This window comes from Phalacrocorax carbo, chromosome 2 (genome assembly GCF_963921805.1).
Source record: "Phalacrocorax carbo chromosome 2, bPhaCar2.1, whole genome shotgun sequence".
Classification (NCBI taxonomy): domain Eukaryota; kingdom Metazoa; phylum Chordata; class Aves; order Suliformes; family Phalacrocoracidae; genus Phalacrocorax; species Phalacrocorax carbo.
In genome coordinates, this window is record NC_087514.1 from 77,635,267 (window position 1) to 77,653,147 (window position 17,881).

At 39.4% G+C, this 17,881-nt stretch overlaps 1 protein-coding gene across 1 annotated transcript in view; it reads right to left on the reverse strand.

The window, feature by feature from the left end:
- Positions 1-17,881, reverse strand: part of ABCA13 (ATP binding cassette subfamily A member 13) — a 207,958-nt gene that overhangs the window by 102,035 nt on the left and 88,042 nt on the right. Inside the window, exons 33-40 of the mRNA XM_064441788.1 lie at positions 16,966-17,035; positions 13,493-13,627; positions 11,986-12,123; positions 6,428-6,614; positions 5,402-5,620; positions 2,997-3,193; positions 2,055-2,212; positions 1,414-1,644 (exon numbers count right to left, since the gene is read on the reverse strand). Coding sequence (XP_064297858.1) covers positions 1,414-1,644; positions 2,055-2,212; positions 2,997-3,193; positions 5,402-5,620; positions 6,428-6,614; positions 11,986-12,123; positions 13,493-13,627; positions 16,966-17,035 — 1,335 coding nt within the window. The remainder of the gene's footprint in view (positions 1-1,413; positions 1,645-2,054; positions 2,213-2,996; positions 3,194-5,401; positions 5,621-6,427; positions 6,615-11,985; positions 12,124-13,492; positions 13,628-16,965; positions 17,036-17,881) is intronic.

Consider the following 17,881-nt stretch of genomic DNA (forward strand, 5'->3'; position numbering starts at 1 on the left):
ATTTCATTAACAACTGTCATTTTAGGTTTCCTGGCATTATTGGGGTTCTATTTATATTTTTTCCACAGATTATATAAAACAAACAATTATAAACTTTCAAAACAAATCCAATACTGCTGATGCAGTTTCAAATATCTGACTCCATTGATTCCCATATGTATAGCTCACATAGCAAAAATACAATTCATAAGTGATGTCTGATAGGCCCTGAAGTGTATCATCTTCATAAAACCAGGAAAGATGAGCATTGAGCATTATCCCTGGGGGATCTTGTGTTCCAGCTGACCACAGTACTACATTATGTCATCTCAAATATAGATGTATAAGGGATGTATGTATACAGGGATACACCCCTTTTCTATACTAAGTATTCATTGCTATATATCTTTTTTAAAAAAAATCACTCTACAGGAATCTGTTTTTCATTATTTTTGTGGGGTTTTTTTATTCAAACATATATTAAATTTTCTGTTAGAAAACAGTCCAACATTGTCTGTTTTTATAGGGGATCACTGGAGAAATCAGTTTCACAAAGTGATAGTGAATGAATTGTGTCATCAAATAGAAATAGATATGTGTTGTGCATCAAAAAATACTGACATTAGTCTCCTGTCATCACTGGAAGAAGTGGAAAAATATTTTCAACAGGATCTATAATAGACAACTTGAACAGCAGTGGTTTAGGGAATCTTGATATTTATAAACTATAGTCAGGATAAAAACAGTGCAAGGAAAATAACTTCTCACTGATACGGTTATTTACACAGAGCTAAAGTCTGAAGTAAGGAAGAAGCATAACAGAATCTTTTTCTCTGGTCCATTTGGTATATATACACACACATGTGTATATGTGTTATATTCATGTGTAAATATGTTCATGTATACATATATGTAAGCATGTGTCTCTCTCTAGGTATACACACAAGATATCCTTCAGAGATTTCCCAATGCAGTTTTGCTAAGTTATAAGCTTTAGAACTTTGTTAGTCAGAGACTATTCTCAGCAATTTTGTTTTCCATCCCAAGAGCTACCTGAACTGAACCTCCAGCCTTGCAAATTCAAAGCTCATTCCAATGCTAGAGATCCAGAACAACAACAGTGGTTCTCTTTAAATCAATGACACATTACATTTTCCTTAAGTAAATGCAGAAACAAACATTTAAAGAGTTATAGAGTTCCTCAGTGTTCATATTGGATTCTTGAAATAAGTTGTAGTGGAGTGGGTGCTGAATTTAACAGTATAGCAAAACTATAAAGTAGGCATTTTGCCTGAATTTTATTTTTTTTTTAAGAAAACATGCTTCTTATAAGAAACTGTTATGAAAACATGAAAGATACAATAAGAGTAGCTGGAACCTAATACAGGATTCTCTATCCATGAAAATGCCATTACACAGAAAAAATAAAAGTACCTCTTCCAAGGTGGTGTCAGAAATGCCATATCCAATCAGGTGTAGATGATGAAGGCTTTGATCTAAAGCCTGAAAAAGACCTTTAAAAGAGGTCTTATCTGCCCTTTCTGGAATCACATAGGTCAGCTCAGTCCCGCTGTTCTCTTTCAAGAAGGCTTTTGGCATGTGAGTCTGTACCAGAGATGTGACCCGAACAATATGCTTAGGATCCTGGATTTCAAACACAGAGGGCTATGAGGGAAGAAAAATAATCACGCACAAAAAAATTAAGTGTTACCAGAAGTATGGGACTTGGTAGTAGAATCCATGCAGGAAAATTTCCACTGACAAAACTGCATCAAACCTGGGATGTAGAGACAACTTCCCAGGAATAAAGAATAGGGAAACAAAGCTCTTTTCAGCTAAATATTGACATTCATAATTTTCAAAGATGCCATTGCGTTCTTCCAAATAATAATAGAAATAATAATAATATCACCCACCCAAAACAACAAGAAAGCTGATAAAAACATGTTTGGATGGCTCTTTAATAGTCTATATCACATATGACTTTTTGGCAGGGACATAGGGCTCCCTTAGAATATACACAGCTATTACTTGGCATGCACTGTTAAGTTCTGTACGGTACATTTTTAGTATACCTTTTTTATAAGCGTTAGACTATATCCCTGGCCGTATGTTTCTCTCAGATAAGAGGGAGAACCATAGCACCTCAGCTGCCCATGCTGCAGGATGGCAATGCAATCGCTGAGCACCTCTGCCTCATCAAGATGGTGAGTGGTAAAGATCAGTGTGCAACCTGCATCAGAAAGATTGGTACATGTCTACAAAACCTGGTTTCTAGAGAAACACATCTTGCTTTCATGATGGGCTCTTTAACCTTAAGGGAACCTGTTTCAGGTCCCTTCAAAACATAACTGCAAGACACAAACAAAACCTGCAGTCAAATATACAGTCTAAGTTAAATTCAGGTCTAAACTTGCTTTGCCTTGCATTATACATAGTAAGCAGCATTAAGCCATTACAACTTCAAACTGTTTTAAGAGCTTAAGAGATTCCTTAAAACCACATAACAGTGGTGTCTCTTTCAATAGATCATTCACTGTGAGTTATTACAGCTAACTGAGTGCTCACTAGCTGAAGAGTTTGCTTCCCACAATCAGTTTTTAACCTTATGGCACTTAAAAAATTGATGTAGCAGAATGAATGATGAGTCTATTTTCATTAGAAGTATATAGGCATCTATATATGGATATGTGCAAAATGAGAAATGAAAACCAGAAAATAATTTTGAGAAGCTAATGAAAAAGAAAAAGGTAAGGGAAAAGAAACTTCAGGACAGGACTCAGAACTAAGCTCAGTCTTCTGTTTGACTCGGCATCTTTCTGTGAGATAGCAAGTAATTCTTGTAATCTTACTTGGCTGTTTTAAAGATTCTCAAATTCAATTAAATGTTACCTCTGAAATTAATGTATGTAGTTATTGCATAGCCATACTAATATTCTAACTCTCCTGTTTAAATTTATTGAAACAGAATTCCAGAAAGGAAAATAAGCAGCAAATTATGTGTATAAGCTTTTCACCAGCTTTGTACTTCAGAAGAACATCCCAGATGCTACGGCGAGAACATGGATCTAGTCCACTGGTGGGCTCATCTAGAACAACTGTCTTTGAGTTTCCAATAAAGGAGATGGCAATTGACAGCCTCCTTTTCATTCCCCCAGAAAGGGCTCCAACAAGTTTGTGCTGATGTTGGGATAAATTCACATCTTCCAGAGCTCTGGAATAGGAGTACAGAAACAGGATTAATTTTGAAAAAGTTTTTCCAGTCACATCACGTCCGCTCAGAGCAGAATTACAGAAAAATCAATGTAATGGGAAAGTGAAAAAACCACTACCTCTGACTCATACGATTTGGTGACAAAAGAGAATAGAAAAACATTATTTCTAACTACAAAGTATAAACACTCATCACCACCTGGAATACAAATTCTGGATAAGTATTGTGCAGGATAAGAACAGACAATTTTGAAAGTAATTCCAATAAAATAAATATCAGTTTGTCCAATGATTTCACCAAACTCTAGATTATAGTCTCAAACCACAGTAAAGATGCTTAGTTTCATAAATTAAACAGTGCTTCAGTTTTTGCCACTACATAAAGAACCTTAAATAAGGACTGAGTTTTTAGGAAATGTGTAGTCATTTCAAGTAAATAAGGTAACAGTGCTGTGCTTTTTTTTTTAAAGACATGTTTCTGTGAAGTAAACAGATTAGTGATCCCTAGGTAGAGTAACACTACCTGATCCAACTTAATCTAATTCCTGTGGTAAGGACTGGGAGATACCTTACAGTCATTGCATATTCAGTCCTTGCCCTCTGATGATCTTGTATCTGAGCAGTGTGTGGAAACATGCTTAATAAAGGCAGCACTGAAAGACCATAAATTTCTTTTTCATCACCTTGAACATCCAGTCAATGTCCTAAAAGCTTTCAGTTGCTATCAGCCTGGCAAGCAAGACATAAAAGGCTCAACAGTAAGAAGTTAACCTCCTAAATCATTTGAAAGAATATGCAGTCTGCAAACCATGCCATTTACCCTGACAGAATTTTTCATTTTTAAGAAAATTTTTCTTAATCTCTTTAGAAGCCTTTTTTTTACTTAATAAAAAGCAAATTTTGTTTCATTACTTTGTTGCTTTTCTAATTTCTCTGAAGTATTTTAAAGCATTAATTTCCTTTTAAAAAAAATAAAATTCTTAGTAGCAAGGCCTGCAGAGTCCTGAGTATTCTTACATGCCATTAGTATGACAGACCACTGCTAAAACTGCAATTCAGCAGTTGAAATACAATAAAATACAGGATATTGTTTTGCATAAATTTTAACCAAACACAGTGTTTGGTTTGTCCCTGTCATTCTAGAGAGTTGTTTCTGTTGTTTCTAGAGGGAACATAGTGCCCCACACCAGAGATTTTCAGACCAAACATTTAAAGTAACAGGCTTTTATCATAGCTGCTAAAAAGGAAAGACACTTTGTGACAAATATGTCTGCACATGCCTAAATGTACACGTAAGGAGTCCCATCAAGTTGGCATTTATTTCCATTGAGGCGTGGAAGCACCGAGCCCTCCACAAAGTCTAGCATAGATCAGAAGGTAAACAGAAACTGTTTACACTGCCACACTAGTAGAAGAGCATACATTTTATTCCTAAAGTTCAGAAAATGCCGTTTGCTATAAGTAACAAGATCTCACCTTGTATGGTTTACTAGTAGTTTAATATACATGATGCAAAAATGAAGATCTAGTGCTATATCAAAGAAGTAGCAGCCTAAAAACACTAGCAGACATTCTCAACCTGGCAAGCGGCAAATGCTCTGAGGTCATGTCAGAGCTCAGCCTTGTTTTTCCTATTGGATTGTTTTTAAACCCTTCACTTATTAAACATATTTAAAGTCTGAATTTGACAAAGGAAAAAAAAAAGCCTATTTAAAAAGATTGTAACAAACACCTGTCTTTTCTGGTTTTCCAATCTTCCCTCTACTGCAGGTGAGGAAATACAGGATAATAAATACACAAAGTCAGTGTTGACTTATCTGAAAACTCAGGGCAAACACACAGCAATTTACTTTCTACCTGCCTATCCAGGAAAGGGGGAGGTAAGGCAGACAGCATGAGGCAGGAACCACTGCAGCTGCTGCCAAAATAACCATCTCCAGTTCGGTCAAATAATTTGGTGGTTCTGTATGCCAGGTTTTTAAACATTGACAATTTCACTACAAATACATTCAAGTAGAGGTTAGAAACTAGGAAATCTATTTTCAAGGCACGATTTCAGAACAGTAAGTGTGATAAAAACTCAGGGAAACCCTGCAGTTTCCATTTGCTTTTACTTGCAATTTTGCTTTAGCGCTTTCTGGTTTGAGTGGTTTGCGATAGACACTACCGATTTACTTGACAGATTTCAACAAATGAAAGTAAAACTTACCCACTGACTTGCTGATTCAGCTGTTCCTTTGTCCAGCCGGGTGCCTTCACTGATCCATAAAGGAGCAGATGTTCTCGCACAGTTAGTATGTTGAACAGGACATCATACTGTGGGCAAACACCAAGCTCTGCCCTGATGGCATCCAGATCAGTACGTATGTCCTTTCCATTAATAATAATGGTACCAGAGCTTGGTGGATACAGACCAGTCAACAGTGATCTGATACAAGAAAAAAAAATCAGCAAGATCATATGTAATGACTGTATTACATAGCTCACACTTGGATTTCCTGAGGCATGTCCTAGAGCCCTTAGAGCAACACCAATTCAGTTGAGCATAGTTATAGAAACGCCACTAATCTTTGGGGCAGTTTTTTTTTCTTTTTAAACCCAAGATCTCAACAGTCCTTCATTTCCTTACTTCCAGAGCAAAATCCATTTTTTTTCCAACCAAATACAACAGACCATTTTCTCCTTTTCTATGTGTGTATTCTAGCTGAGGAATAATTCTTAACTGGATCCCATCCTGCATCACTGGTTTTATTAAAGCTGATCAAAATTAATATAAAGGTAGAAACACATAGACTTCTTAACTGAGATATTTTACAGTGTCATTTTTATTTTGTTATTTTGGTCAACTGCCAAGAAAGAAGTCCCTTGCAACCTCTAGGAGCAAAACACAAAACCTCATAAAACTCCATACTCTCCATGTGATAGGAGTACACCTGGGATGCCAGAAAAGATCACTTTCTTGAGATGTGTTCAAGTGCACCACTAGACATGCCGAGCTCCTACTTAAGCTGCTCCTGAACTATTACATCATGGTTTCAGTGGCAGTGAGGGCCCAGTTCTCTATTCATTACATTGCTTTTGTCATAGATAATAGCCTTCACTTCCCACGTGCTTTGGGGAATTTATTAATTTATTTGGAAAAAAAATACATAGGAAATAGTTCACAAACATTTTGAAGTGAGAAAGCATAGCAGAGATCAGAGGGGAGTGTAATAGCATTAAATGGCAGACTTACATAACTGTTGTCTTGCCAGCTCCATTAGGTCCCAAGAGCGCTGTTATCTGACCTCTATGGAAAGTGAGGCTGAGATCTTTAACAGCAGCCTTCTGGCCACTCACGTGCTCTTTGGTGAGAGCCAGAAGCATGACACCAACAGTGGCTCCTTCAATGCAAGGACCTTTCCAACTTGGAGGTGCTGGGCCTGTATGCGGAAGAGCAGCAGATCAAGTGGGTTGCTGAATCTAAATATGTGTGTGTAGGGAATAACAAATTAACTTAATCCCTTTTGCCATTTACCAAAGCCCGTAGGCTGAGGTATGAAGAGATTGAGAGCAGCCCTGAGGAGAAGGACTTGGGGGTACTGGTCCAAGAAAAGCTGGACATGAGCCAACAATGTGCAGTTGCAGCCCAGAAGGACAACCGTAGCCTGGGCTGCATCAAAGGAAGCATGGCCAGCAGGTCGAGGGAGGTGATTCTGCCCCTCTGCTCTGCTCTGGTGAGACCCCACCTGCAGTGCTGCGTCCAGCTCTGGAGCCCCCAGCACAGAAAGGACATGGAATTGTTGGAGCAGGTCCACAGGAGGGCCATAAAAATTATCTGAGAGCTGGAGCACCTCTCCTACAAGAACAGGCTGAGAGAGTTGGGGTTGTTCAGCCTGGAGAAGAGAAGGCTGACGGGAGACCTTATTGCGGCCTTTCAGTACTTGAAGGGGGACTACAGGAAAGATGGGGGCAACCTCTTTAGCAAGGCCTATTGTGACAGGACATGGGGTAATGGTTTTAAACTAGAGGAGGGTAGATTTAGACTGGATATAAGGAAGACATTTTTTACAATGAGGGTGGTGAAGCACTGGAACAGGTTTTCGAGAGAGGTTGTGGAGGCCCCATCCCTCAAGACATTCAAGGTCAGGTTGGATGGGGCTCTGAGCAACCTGATCTAGTTGAAGATGTCCCTGCTCACTGCAGGGTGGTTGAACGAGATGACCTTTAACGGTCCTTTCCAACCTAAACCATTCTATGATTCTATAATTCTATAAGCTCTACTGAAGTCAGGGATACTATGCCAGTTAATATTTGCTAAGAATTTGACTATTTGCAGTTTTAAAAAAAAACATAAAACAATTTTGCCAAGTTGTGTGCACATCTCCATAAAGTAAAAAAAAAAATAGTTATTATATTTTTAGTATAAAAAAATGCTCATAATAACATTGCTTTAATAATTTTTTTATGCCCATAAGTATGAGAAAATTCTAACTGTGTGAACTACTCCATATATGCCATCCAATTTCAGGCACATAACATAAACAGGCAGAGTGGGGTAATCCTCCTAATTCCCTCGGTCAATAAAGTAAAGCAGATCTCTCTGAGAAATGATTCAGAGAGCAGTGTAGTCTAAATGTAAATCAAGGTCCTCAATACAAGTAGACACGCAGCATTTTTCTAACTCGAGGTAACCAGCTCAGCAAACTAAGGTGACCATATGACACAGATCAAGGTGACATCCTTTCTATGTCAGGGCAAAAGGTTGGCACTTTTTCTGAATGTAAGCACAGTCAATCACCAGCCCCATAAATATAATATTAACATGTAGTATTTTATTGACTCATAACAACTGAGAAATCTGGCAGCAGGAATTTTTTTTCTTTTTAAATAAAGCCAAGCAAAGTTTGAATGCTCGTCCAAAGAAACAGAAACTGTTACTGATGAGAACTATAAGAAGGGATAATTATCCTTTTAAATACATAATTTATATATCAAAACTTATAAATTATATATTAATATATAATATTTATAGTTAATCACAGAATGGTAGGGGTTGGAAGGGACCTCTGGAGATCATCTTCTCCAACCCCCCTGCTCTTGAGCAGGCACACCGAGAGCAGGGGACACAGGAACACGTCCAGGCGGGTTTTGAATGTCTCCAGGGAAGGAGACTCCACAGCCTCCCTGGGCAGCCTGTGCCCCTGCTCTGGCACCCGCACAGGAAAGAAATTTTTTCTCATATTGAGGTGGAACTTCCTGTGCTCCAACTTGTGCCCATTTCCCCTTGTCCTGTCGTTGGGCACCACTGAAAAGAGTCTGGCCCCATCCTCTTGACACCCACCCTTCAGAAATTTATAAGCATTGATGAGATCCCCCCTCAGTCTTCTCCAGGCTGAACAAACCCAGGTCTCTCAGCCTTTCCTCAAAAGGGAGATGCTCCAGCCCCCTGATCATCTTGGTAGCTCTCTGCTGGACTTGCTCAAGCAGTTCCATGTCCTTAAACTGTGGGGCCCAGAACTGGACCCAGTGCTCCAAATATGGTCTCACTAGGGAGGAGTAGAGGGGGAGGATATCCTCCCTCGACCTGCTGGCCACACTCCTTTTAATGCAGCCCAGGATACCATTGGCCTTCTTGGCCACATGGGCACATTGCTGGCTCAGGGTCAGCTTGTTGTCCACCAGCACTCCCAGGTCCTTCCAACAGAGCCACTTTCCAGTAGGTCAGCCCCCAGCTGATACTGGTGCATGGGGTTGTTCCTCCCCTGGTGCAGGACCTTATACTTGCTCTTGTTGAATTTCATGAGGTTCCCCTCAGCCCAGCTCTCCAGCCTGTCCAGGTCTCGCTGGATGGCAGCACAGCCTTCCAGCATATCAGCCACTCCTCCCAGCTTGGTATCATCAGCCAACTTGCTGAGGTTACACTCTGTCCCATCATCCAGGTCACTGGTGAATATGTTGATCAGGACTGGACCCAGCACTGACCCCTGGGGAACACCACTAGTGACAGGCCTCCATCCAGACTCTGCTCCAGTGATCATGACCCTCCGAGTTCTGTTGTTCAGCCAGTTCTCTGTCCACCTCACTGTCCACTCATCCAACCCACAATTCCTTTGCCTGCCTGGGGGGATGCTATGGGAGACAGTGTTGAATGCCTTACTGAAGTCAACATCCACTGCTCTCCCTTCGTCAACCCAGCCAGTCATGCCATCGTAGAAGGCTATCAGGTTGGTCAAGCATGATCTTCCCTTGGTGAATCCATGTTGACTATTTCTGATAACCTTTGTGTCCTCTACATGCCTGGAGATGACCTCCAGGCTGAACTGCTCCATCACCTTTCCAGGGATAGAGATGATGTTGACTGGTCTATAGTTTCCCAGCTCCTCCTTCTTGCCTTTTTTGAAGAACGGAGTGACGTTTGCTTTCCTCCAGTCCTCAGACACCTCTCCTGTCCTCCACGACCCTTTATAGATGATGGAGATTGCCTTGGCAAGAACATCTGCCAGCCCCTTCAGCACTCGCGGCTGCATCCTATCGGGGCCCATGTATTTGCAAGGATCCAGTTTGCCTAAGTGATCTCCTACCCAGTCCTTCTCAACCAATGGTAAATTTTCCTTACTTCAGATTTTTTCTCTCTCTTCTGTGGGCTGAGATGCCTGAGGGCCAGCCTTAGCAGTAAAGACTGAGGCAAAGAAGGCATTCAGTAACTCGTCCTTCTCTGCATCCTGCATCGCCAGGGCCCCTTCCTTGTTTAGCAGTGTGTTTAATATTTATATTATGTAATATTTTATATATAATTATATAAAATCTAAATAAATAATATTACAAGAAAAAATAATTATATTTCATATAAAATTACATAAATAAAAATTATATAATGATTTATAGGATTGGTTTTTTGAGGCTGTGAACGAAGAAGTGTTTTGCTCCTTTCACAATCAATTTTTAGTTTAGAAAGAACTTTTTCCAGAAGCTTGAGTTTACCTTCCAGCAAGGCACTACCAGCAATTGTGACATTTCTGAGGTACTTCTATGCAGGAGCTCTCTTCCAGTTAGTTTCTTTATCTTTTAGTCTGGAGACTAAAACCACTAACAAACATGATTCATGCCCTTTCCACTGCTTCCTAAATTTGCAAGTACATCCTGAAAATTAACAAAAAAATCCTTAAAGTACAGAGTGAGTCTCAGACAATGTATCTCATTTAAGATTCAGAGGAAGAGCTCCAAATTACTTGCAAGCAGTAAATTGATTACCCTAGAACTCCTCCTAAAAGAAGTTACAAGTCCAAGTTCCCTCAGCACCCAGGTCTCTGCCAGCCCTACTCAAGTCATAGTTCCAGCTCATAGGACCTACACTCCAGCCCTTCTCTGACACACCTCTGATTTCCAAAGTGCTTTCCACCCACTCTAAACCAGCCCTTACCTGGGCCATATGGGACAAACGCAGAAATTGCCCAGGAGCAAGTCACTTTGCTGTTCCAAGTAAATTATCCATTAATGCATTTATCCCATTATCAGTACAAGTGCACCCAATTCTTATGAAAGAGAGCAAGTTCCTTTGCATGCATGGCAGCATCAGAGTTCACACCCAGGCAATTTGCTACCAAGCAGTTGATGTGCATCAGTTTAAGCAGAGGACAAGCGATATGAACAGATCCACAAAGTTGTAGGCAATTGCTTGGATGGCTTGAGCCAGACACCACACTAGTAACTTCTCAGTCAGAGAAGAGTTTTCTTCTTCACTTTCCACAAAAAGGATGCGGTGAATCCACAGTGGGACATGGAAAATCTTCATTTTAAGTATGGACCAAAGAGAATCATCTCAACAAAATGGAATTGTTCCAAATTGCAGAAAACCCAACAGAATTAATACTGATAGTTTTTCCACAAATATTTAAATGAACTTCAGGAGGTTTTGAAGTTTGCCCTACTATAGGAGATATCAATGTATAAAACTGCTGAGTTGTTCAGCTTCTTCACCTTTGCTGCAGACAACTGGATCATTCCCAAGCTACTGTAACTTCCAAAAAAACACAACAACCCATCATGTCGTTCTAAGGCCCAAGAGGGAATATAGATGAGTGTGACTTACTACTTCATTCACAAAACGTAAATGAAATTTGAGAAAGTCCTTAAAAAGACCTGAGAGGGAGAAAAAAACTGACAAAAAAAACCCACACCAAAAATAAGAATTTTAAGCAAGTGAGCAAAGAAATATAAAAACAGCGAAAGTATCCGGAGGCACATAAAAATTAGTTACAATAACAGCAGTTTTTTAAACAAAAGGCTGAAAAGCAGAGGCAGAAAGAACAATGTTTATAGAGGAGGGAAATAAGAAACAGGGAAAAACATGAACAAAGTTAATTTTTCCACCGAAAAAAAGAAGCAGATAAAAGCAGCAGAGTAGGAAGAAGAAAATCAAACATCAGGAAAAAAAATGTTAATAAGGCACAACTCTTTTCAGATTCGTTAAGAGTATGAAAGGGTTCAAGGAACTTCAGAAGATCCTAACAAAGCAAAGATTCAATACACAGGGGCAGGATGAACCCAAGAGATACTTATTTTACACTTTTTAAAGTTTTCTTAAATATTTCTGTACAATAGTTTTAACTGAACAATTCAAGCATTACAGGTGACAGCACAATTAACAGTTACTATAAAATGTTCATAGTATCCACTATATAATGGAGGAGGAGAGAAAGGGACAAGATCAAAACACATAATATAGGACCAAGCAGTGATAAAAGCAGATTGATCCAAATCAGCACACCATTCAGAAAATAGCATTATTAAAATTCTGTTATGACTACAAACCTCTTTCTTGGAAGTTTTCATTGAAGAAAAACATATTAGAATTCAGATAATGTCTCTTCCTTCTCTCTGCACCACACAGGTTCTTCCAGTAGGAAACAGTAAAGGGAAAGTACCATTGGTTCTTTAATCCAAATTTTCCTAGATGATAATTATGATAGGAACTGTTGTAAAATTTATAGTAATTTCATTTTTTTTTTTTGTAGACTACTAATGTTCTATCATTACCTACAAAGAACTGGTTAGACCATTTAATTATCTCAAACTCCTAGCTGCACTTAACAAAACTTAATAAAGTGAAAAGAAGTCACTTGGCCATCACACCAGGTCCTGCCATAAAATAATCAGTCTCCAGTGATGCCGTGCTTTACCCTATCTCCAAATCAGCTTTAAAGTGTAACAGAATCATAGACTATACAACATGTATGCACAGCCTAACATAATCTTGTAAACTAGAGGAAAAAAATGCACCAAATGGCCTGGCAAGGCAAACAGCCTTTTTTTTTTTTTAATTGTAACAATATCCATCGCACCAATCATTAAAGATCATTCTTCCATTACTATCTGCACAATTTAAACAAATCAGCCAACCTAAGAAACTTTTATTATAGCACTGAGACAGAAAGGGCAAAAACATGCTCCTACGCACAACCTAAACTTTGGCATTGCCTGGTCTTTCCAGGCTTCGCTTACCAATCACACAACACACTCTCTCTGTGTTTGGAGTTGCATTTCATTGACACTGAAGGGTAGGTGTCAATTTGAGCTAAAGTTTGTTGTATGTTCCCCTATCTTTCAAGGAAAAAAAATCATTTTTTATTTTTAAAACAAATACGGAGCAGCTGGAAGAAAAGGTGACAGATGCAAATCAGAGGAAAGGTAAATTTCAAACAGCTAGTGAATCATTGGAGTAGGCTATGATTAAAAATGCATTCACCAACTCAATAATATTCATAAAACTTGATTAAAGAAAACAAAAATTCCACTACTTTCTGAAATTATACTTGAAAATTAATTAGTTTTATGCATTAGACTGTGGACTGATTGGGAGCAAGATACAGTTACCAGACAGCCTGAAGTCTTTGTGACCTGAAAATGTGTTGTTATTCATGGATTTCACCCCAAGTACTGACTCAGAAGATTCACCATTTCCACAGGAAGTTTTGCTTCCTACAGGAAGCAGGTGTTTGCTTTGCTACAGGAAGTATCTCTGCTACTGTGAAGTGCCAACAAATGCCTAAGTCCTTCAAATTTTAGTCATCCCCGTAAACAACCAAAGGATATTTCATGCCTGGCTACAAATTCTAGTCCACTACTCAATATTTACATATGCAGGAAGACTTTCTTACCCTGTCCCTAAAGGCAATCAGGCAGTTTTGCACACCAAAATCTCAACTCAGAAAAAGATATGGTTTTGGTTTAGTTACATACAATGAGGAAAGCCAATTCTATCAATTCCATTCAATAACTTCTTCAAAAACATGAAATAAGAACAGCTCCATGATCTTACCAGCAATAATATTGCTGAAATACCAGCCACCTATAGAATATAAAATGGAGTCAAAGAACATCATCCAGCATATCCATCCAAAGGTCATGTATCCTCCTTGTGCCATTGACTGGTGCACGTTATTCCACTGAATTCCTGGTAGTAATAGTAATAATAATGATTTTTTAAAGGTCAAAGCTAAATCAGTACAGCATTAAAGATCACAAACACATCATCACAACACAATTCTGGGTATTTAAGCACTGACACAAAAAAAGAACGTAGTTAGTAACAGTAATCCTAATGAATAGAAATTAATTGCTATGCCTCCACAAGCCTCTGTTTAGAACAGCAGGTGACACTGCTGCTGGGAAAATGCAGAGAAGCTGTTGTAGAAAGGGTTGTTTGTAAAGTTTTAGCTGGCTCTTGATTTGGCAAAAGAGAAAGAACTACAACTCTGACAAAACAGTGCACTGACCTCTACTACAAATCAGTCTTTATGCAGTTCCGCTGATATTGTATAGAAATGGGTTGCACAAAGTTTAAAGTCATTTCTATAATGCTAAATCTGAAAACTTAAATATATGAATTCCAACTAAGAAGCAAGTATTTGTGTGCACTGACTGTATTCAGAGGTAAACTGCAACAACAGACTCACTGAATAAATGTTTCATAAAATTACTACATTGCAGAAGACGTGAAAGGAAGAAAGGAGGTGCAAAACACTAGTACTACGGAAAGCTACCATATTGCTAGATGGAAAACAAAAATAACCAAACTGTAGATTTACAAAAAGCATTGCACCTTTTTCTGAAAATGCTACTTTGTTGGGTCATGATATTGTTTCTACAATTCTTTTTCTACAATTGTTAGGAAAAGCAGTTTTCCCACAAAGATCATTTTGTTCTTTCTTCAGCAAAGATGAGTCATTTTGATGAAGTGTCTGGTGGGAAATTTAAGTAATACTTTTTGTAACTGCCTCTTCCACTCTTATGAACTTCTGCATCATTATGATACTTTCTCAGTTCCTAGTGGTGGTCTGAAACATCCACTGTCACCAATATTGATCTTGCCATGGTAGTAAAAAAAAAGAAAGGGATTACATCCCCTTATATATTTAGATATAAAAATGCATATCCTGTGTAGACACTTATCAAGGGCATGAACATTCACTTCTTACTTTTCTAAAACTTCAGCGTCAATAGGGGCAGCTCTTAGTTTGGGGATAGTAGGGACCACCATGTTAAAACACGTAGGAACCTGTTAGAATATCTAGTCAGTCTCCAAACATTTTAAATTCCTAACACATAAATATAATAGGGTGTTCTCATGCATTTCTGCACCTGCACAGCAGCTTGGTGGGGATTTCACCAGCTGCCTCCAAGCTTGGAGAGGCACGCTGCTACTCAGGCTGACGAAAGATAGGGTCACACAGGAGAAACATACAAAATACTTTACAAAGTAAAGGTAATTTTTTCTTACTTTACAATGTATAACAGTTAGGTATTCACCTTAGTATTATGTTGAGAGTGAATAACTTAAACTGTTCTTGTTCTGTACAATATTGTTCTCATAAGTCTCCATTGTGTTATACACTTGTGCACGTGTGAACCCGACACATCTACCAAACTCAAGAGTAGTTCAACCCAGCGAATAGGAAGTCAGGCAAAAATGCCAGCAAGCCTGCATGGATGAACAAAGAGCTCCTGGGCAAATTCAAACACAAAAAGAAAGCATACAGAGGGTGGAAGCAAGGATTAATACCCAGTGAGGAATACAGAAATATTTTTTGGGCATCCAGGGATTAAGCTGTGAAAGCTAAAGCCCAAATGGAATTGAATCTGTCCAGGGATGTCAAAGACAGCAAGTAGGGCTTCTGTAAGTACATAGGTAACTTCTTGGTACATGTACTAAGAGAACTGACCAGGAAGAGTACCTTCCTCGATTTGTTGCTTATTAACAGAGAGCACCTTGTGGGCAAAGCGGCCATTTGTAGCTGCCTTGGCCACAGTGTAACTAGCAATGTGCCCCAGGGGTCAGTGCTGGGTCCAGTCCTGATCAACATATTCATCAGTGACCTGGATGATGGGACAGAGTGTAACCTCAGCAAGTTGGCTGATGATACCAAGTGGGGAGAGGCGGCTGATACACCAGAAGGCTGTGCTGCCATCCAGCGAGACCTGGACAGGCTGGAGAGCTGGGCTGAGGGGAACCTCATGAAATTCAACAAGAGCAAGTATAAGGTCCTGCACCAGGGGAGGAACAACCCCATGCACCAGTACAGGCTGGGGGCTGAACTACTGGAAAGTGGCTCTGTTGGGAAGGACCTGGGAGTGCTGGTGCACAACAAGCTGACCCTGAGCCAGCAATGTGCCCATGTGGCCAAGAAGGCCAATGGTATCCTGGGCTGCATTAAAAGGAGTGTGGCCAGCAGGTCGAGGGAGGATATCCTCCCCCTCTACTCCTCCCTAGTGAGACCATATTTGGAGCACTGGGTCCAGTTCTGGGCCCCACAGTTTAAGGACATGGAACTGCTTGAGCAAGTCCAGCAGAGAGCTACCAAGATGATCAGGGGGCTGGAGCATCTCCCTTTTGAGGAAAGGCTGAGAGACCTGGGTTTGTTCAGCCTGGAGAAGAGAAGACTGAGGGGGGATCTCATCAATGCTTATAAATTTCTGAAGGGTGGGTGTCAAGAGGATGGGGCCAGACTCTTTTCAGTGGTGCCCAACGACAGGACAAGGGGAAATGGGCACGAGTTAGAACGCAGGAAGTTCCACCTCAATATGAGAAAAAACTTCTTTCCTGTGAGGGTGCCAGAGCAACGGCACAGGCTGCCCAGAGAGGTTGTGGAGTCTCCTTCCCTGGAGACATTCAAAACCCACCTGGATACCTTCCTGTGTCCCCTGCTCTCGGTGTGCCTGCTCAAGAGCAGGGGGGTTGGAGAAGATGATCTCCAGAGGTCCCTTCCAACCCCTACTGTTCTGTGATTCTGTGAAAACTCCCTATTGATATGCTCACCAGCAAGCAAGTACTAGAGCTGGCACTGACATCAGCATAGACTTCCAAGTAATGGTTTTAAATGCCTTGCTAAACCTTCCTCCACTGGACTGAGAGAAATAACACATTCATTGAGTGAAAAATAGTCAGTCAGATGCTCACACTTAGGTAGCTCTACTGAATTTCAGTAAATATAAAATTTGGGTTTCCACTTCTAGATTAATTGGCTGAATATACTCATTCTGATATCTAATGGGATGTGAAGATTTTCCTCCAACCTGTATTGTAAATAAAGCAATGCCAAGCCCACTTTGATTTTCTGCTAGAAAGCAGCATAACCTGAACTTGGTTTTCAAGGGCCATTGAAAAGCTGTTTCTCCTGTTATGATCTATCTTGTTAACTCATGATTAGAGATTTTTTTTCATAACAAAGTGAAAAATGTTTCCACTGTAGCTTTTTAAACAATAATTACAAAGCTTCTAACCAGAGAGCTTACCTGTTTCTTGGCCCTCAAAGAATGTAATGAAAAATACTCCTTGCCCAAAGGCAGTTGTAGACAGAAGACACTACAAAACCAGAGAAGAAACAGGATGTGAATATCAAATAAAACACGTTGTTTAGAAGTTCCATGAAATAAAATTACTTGTGATACTAAAAGCAAGCACAAAATAAATAGACCTTTGTTTCACGTAAGCTAATGGTCATTATTTCCTTTTATGTTTTATCAATACTCCCCCATATATTGCAGTAGTATTTGCTCCACCTTAATGAGCTCCACTGACCCAGTTATTAATATTGGAAAGCATTATTTAACTTAATAACAAGTTATAGACCATCATAAATCTACTGCATACTGAAAACTTATAAAGTATAACAGTCTAAAAGCATGCAAAGGAAAAGACTTTCTGTAGTAAGAGCAGTGGCCCTACTCATTTTTGTAAAGCCAGAACTCAGGAAGAGACAGAGGCAGAAGGAACATGCACACTGGGTACTATACGTTGATACAGCATTTCTGTGCAAAAAAATAGCATTTAACTCCTAAGAAGCAACATAGTCATGCTGTATCACAAAAGTATGAAACGAAAAATGAGCGAGTGATGTGGTAGAGCAAGGAAGTGTGACTGATGATCAGTGAAAAAACACTCATGAGCTCATGAAGGCTGATGGGGAGATCCAAAACATTAACAAACTTAATAAGCATTACTCAGTGATAAAGTTCTGCAGTTTAAAAGTGTGCTGAAAGAGAACTTCATTTTATCTCCTATTTATAAATATTGCAATTAAATAAGGTTTCTGCAATATTGGACACAAAAGGAACACATCCTGCCAGCTGACTGAAGAAAGTAAGGCATAGGCTTTTACTTAGAAAAAAATTCAAAATCATTAACGGCATGAATTACATTTTTGTACAG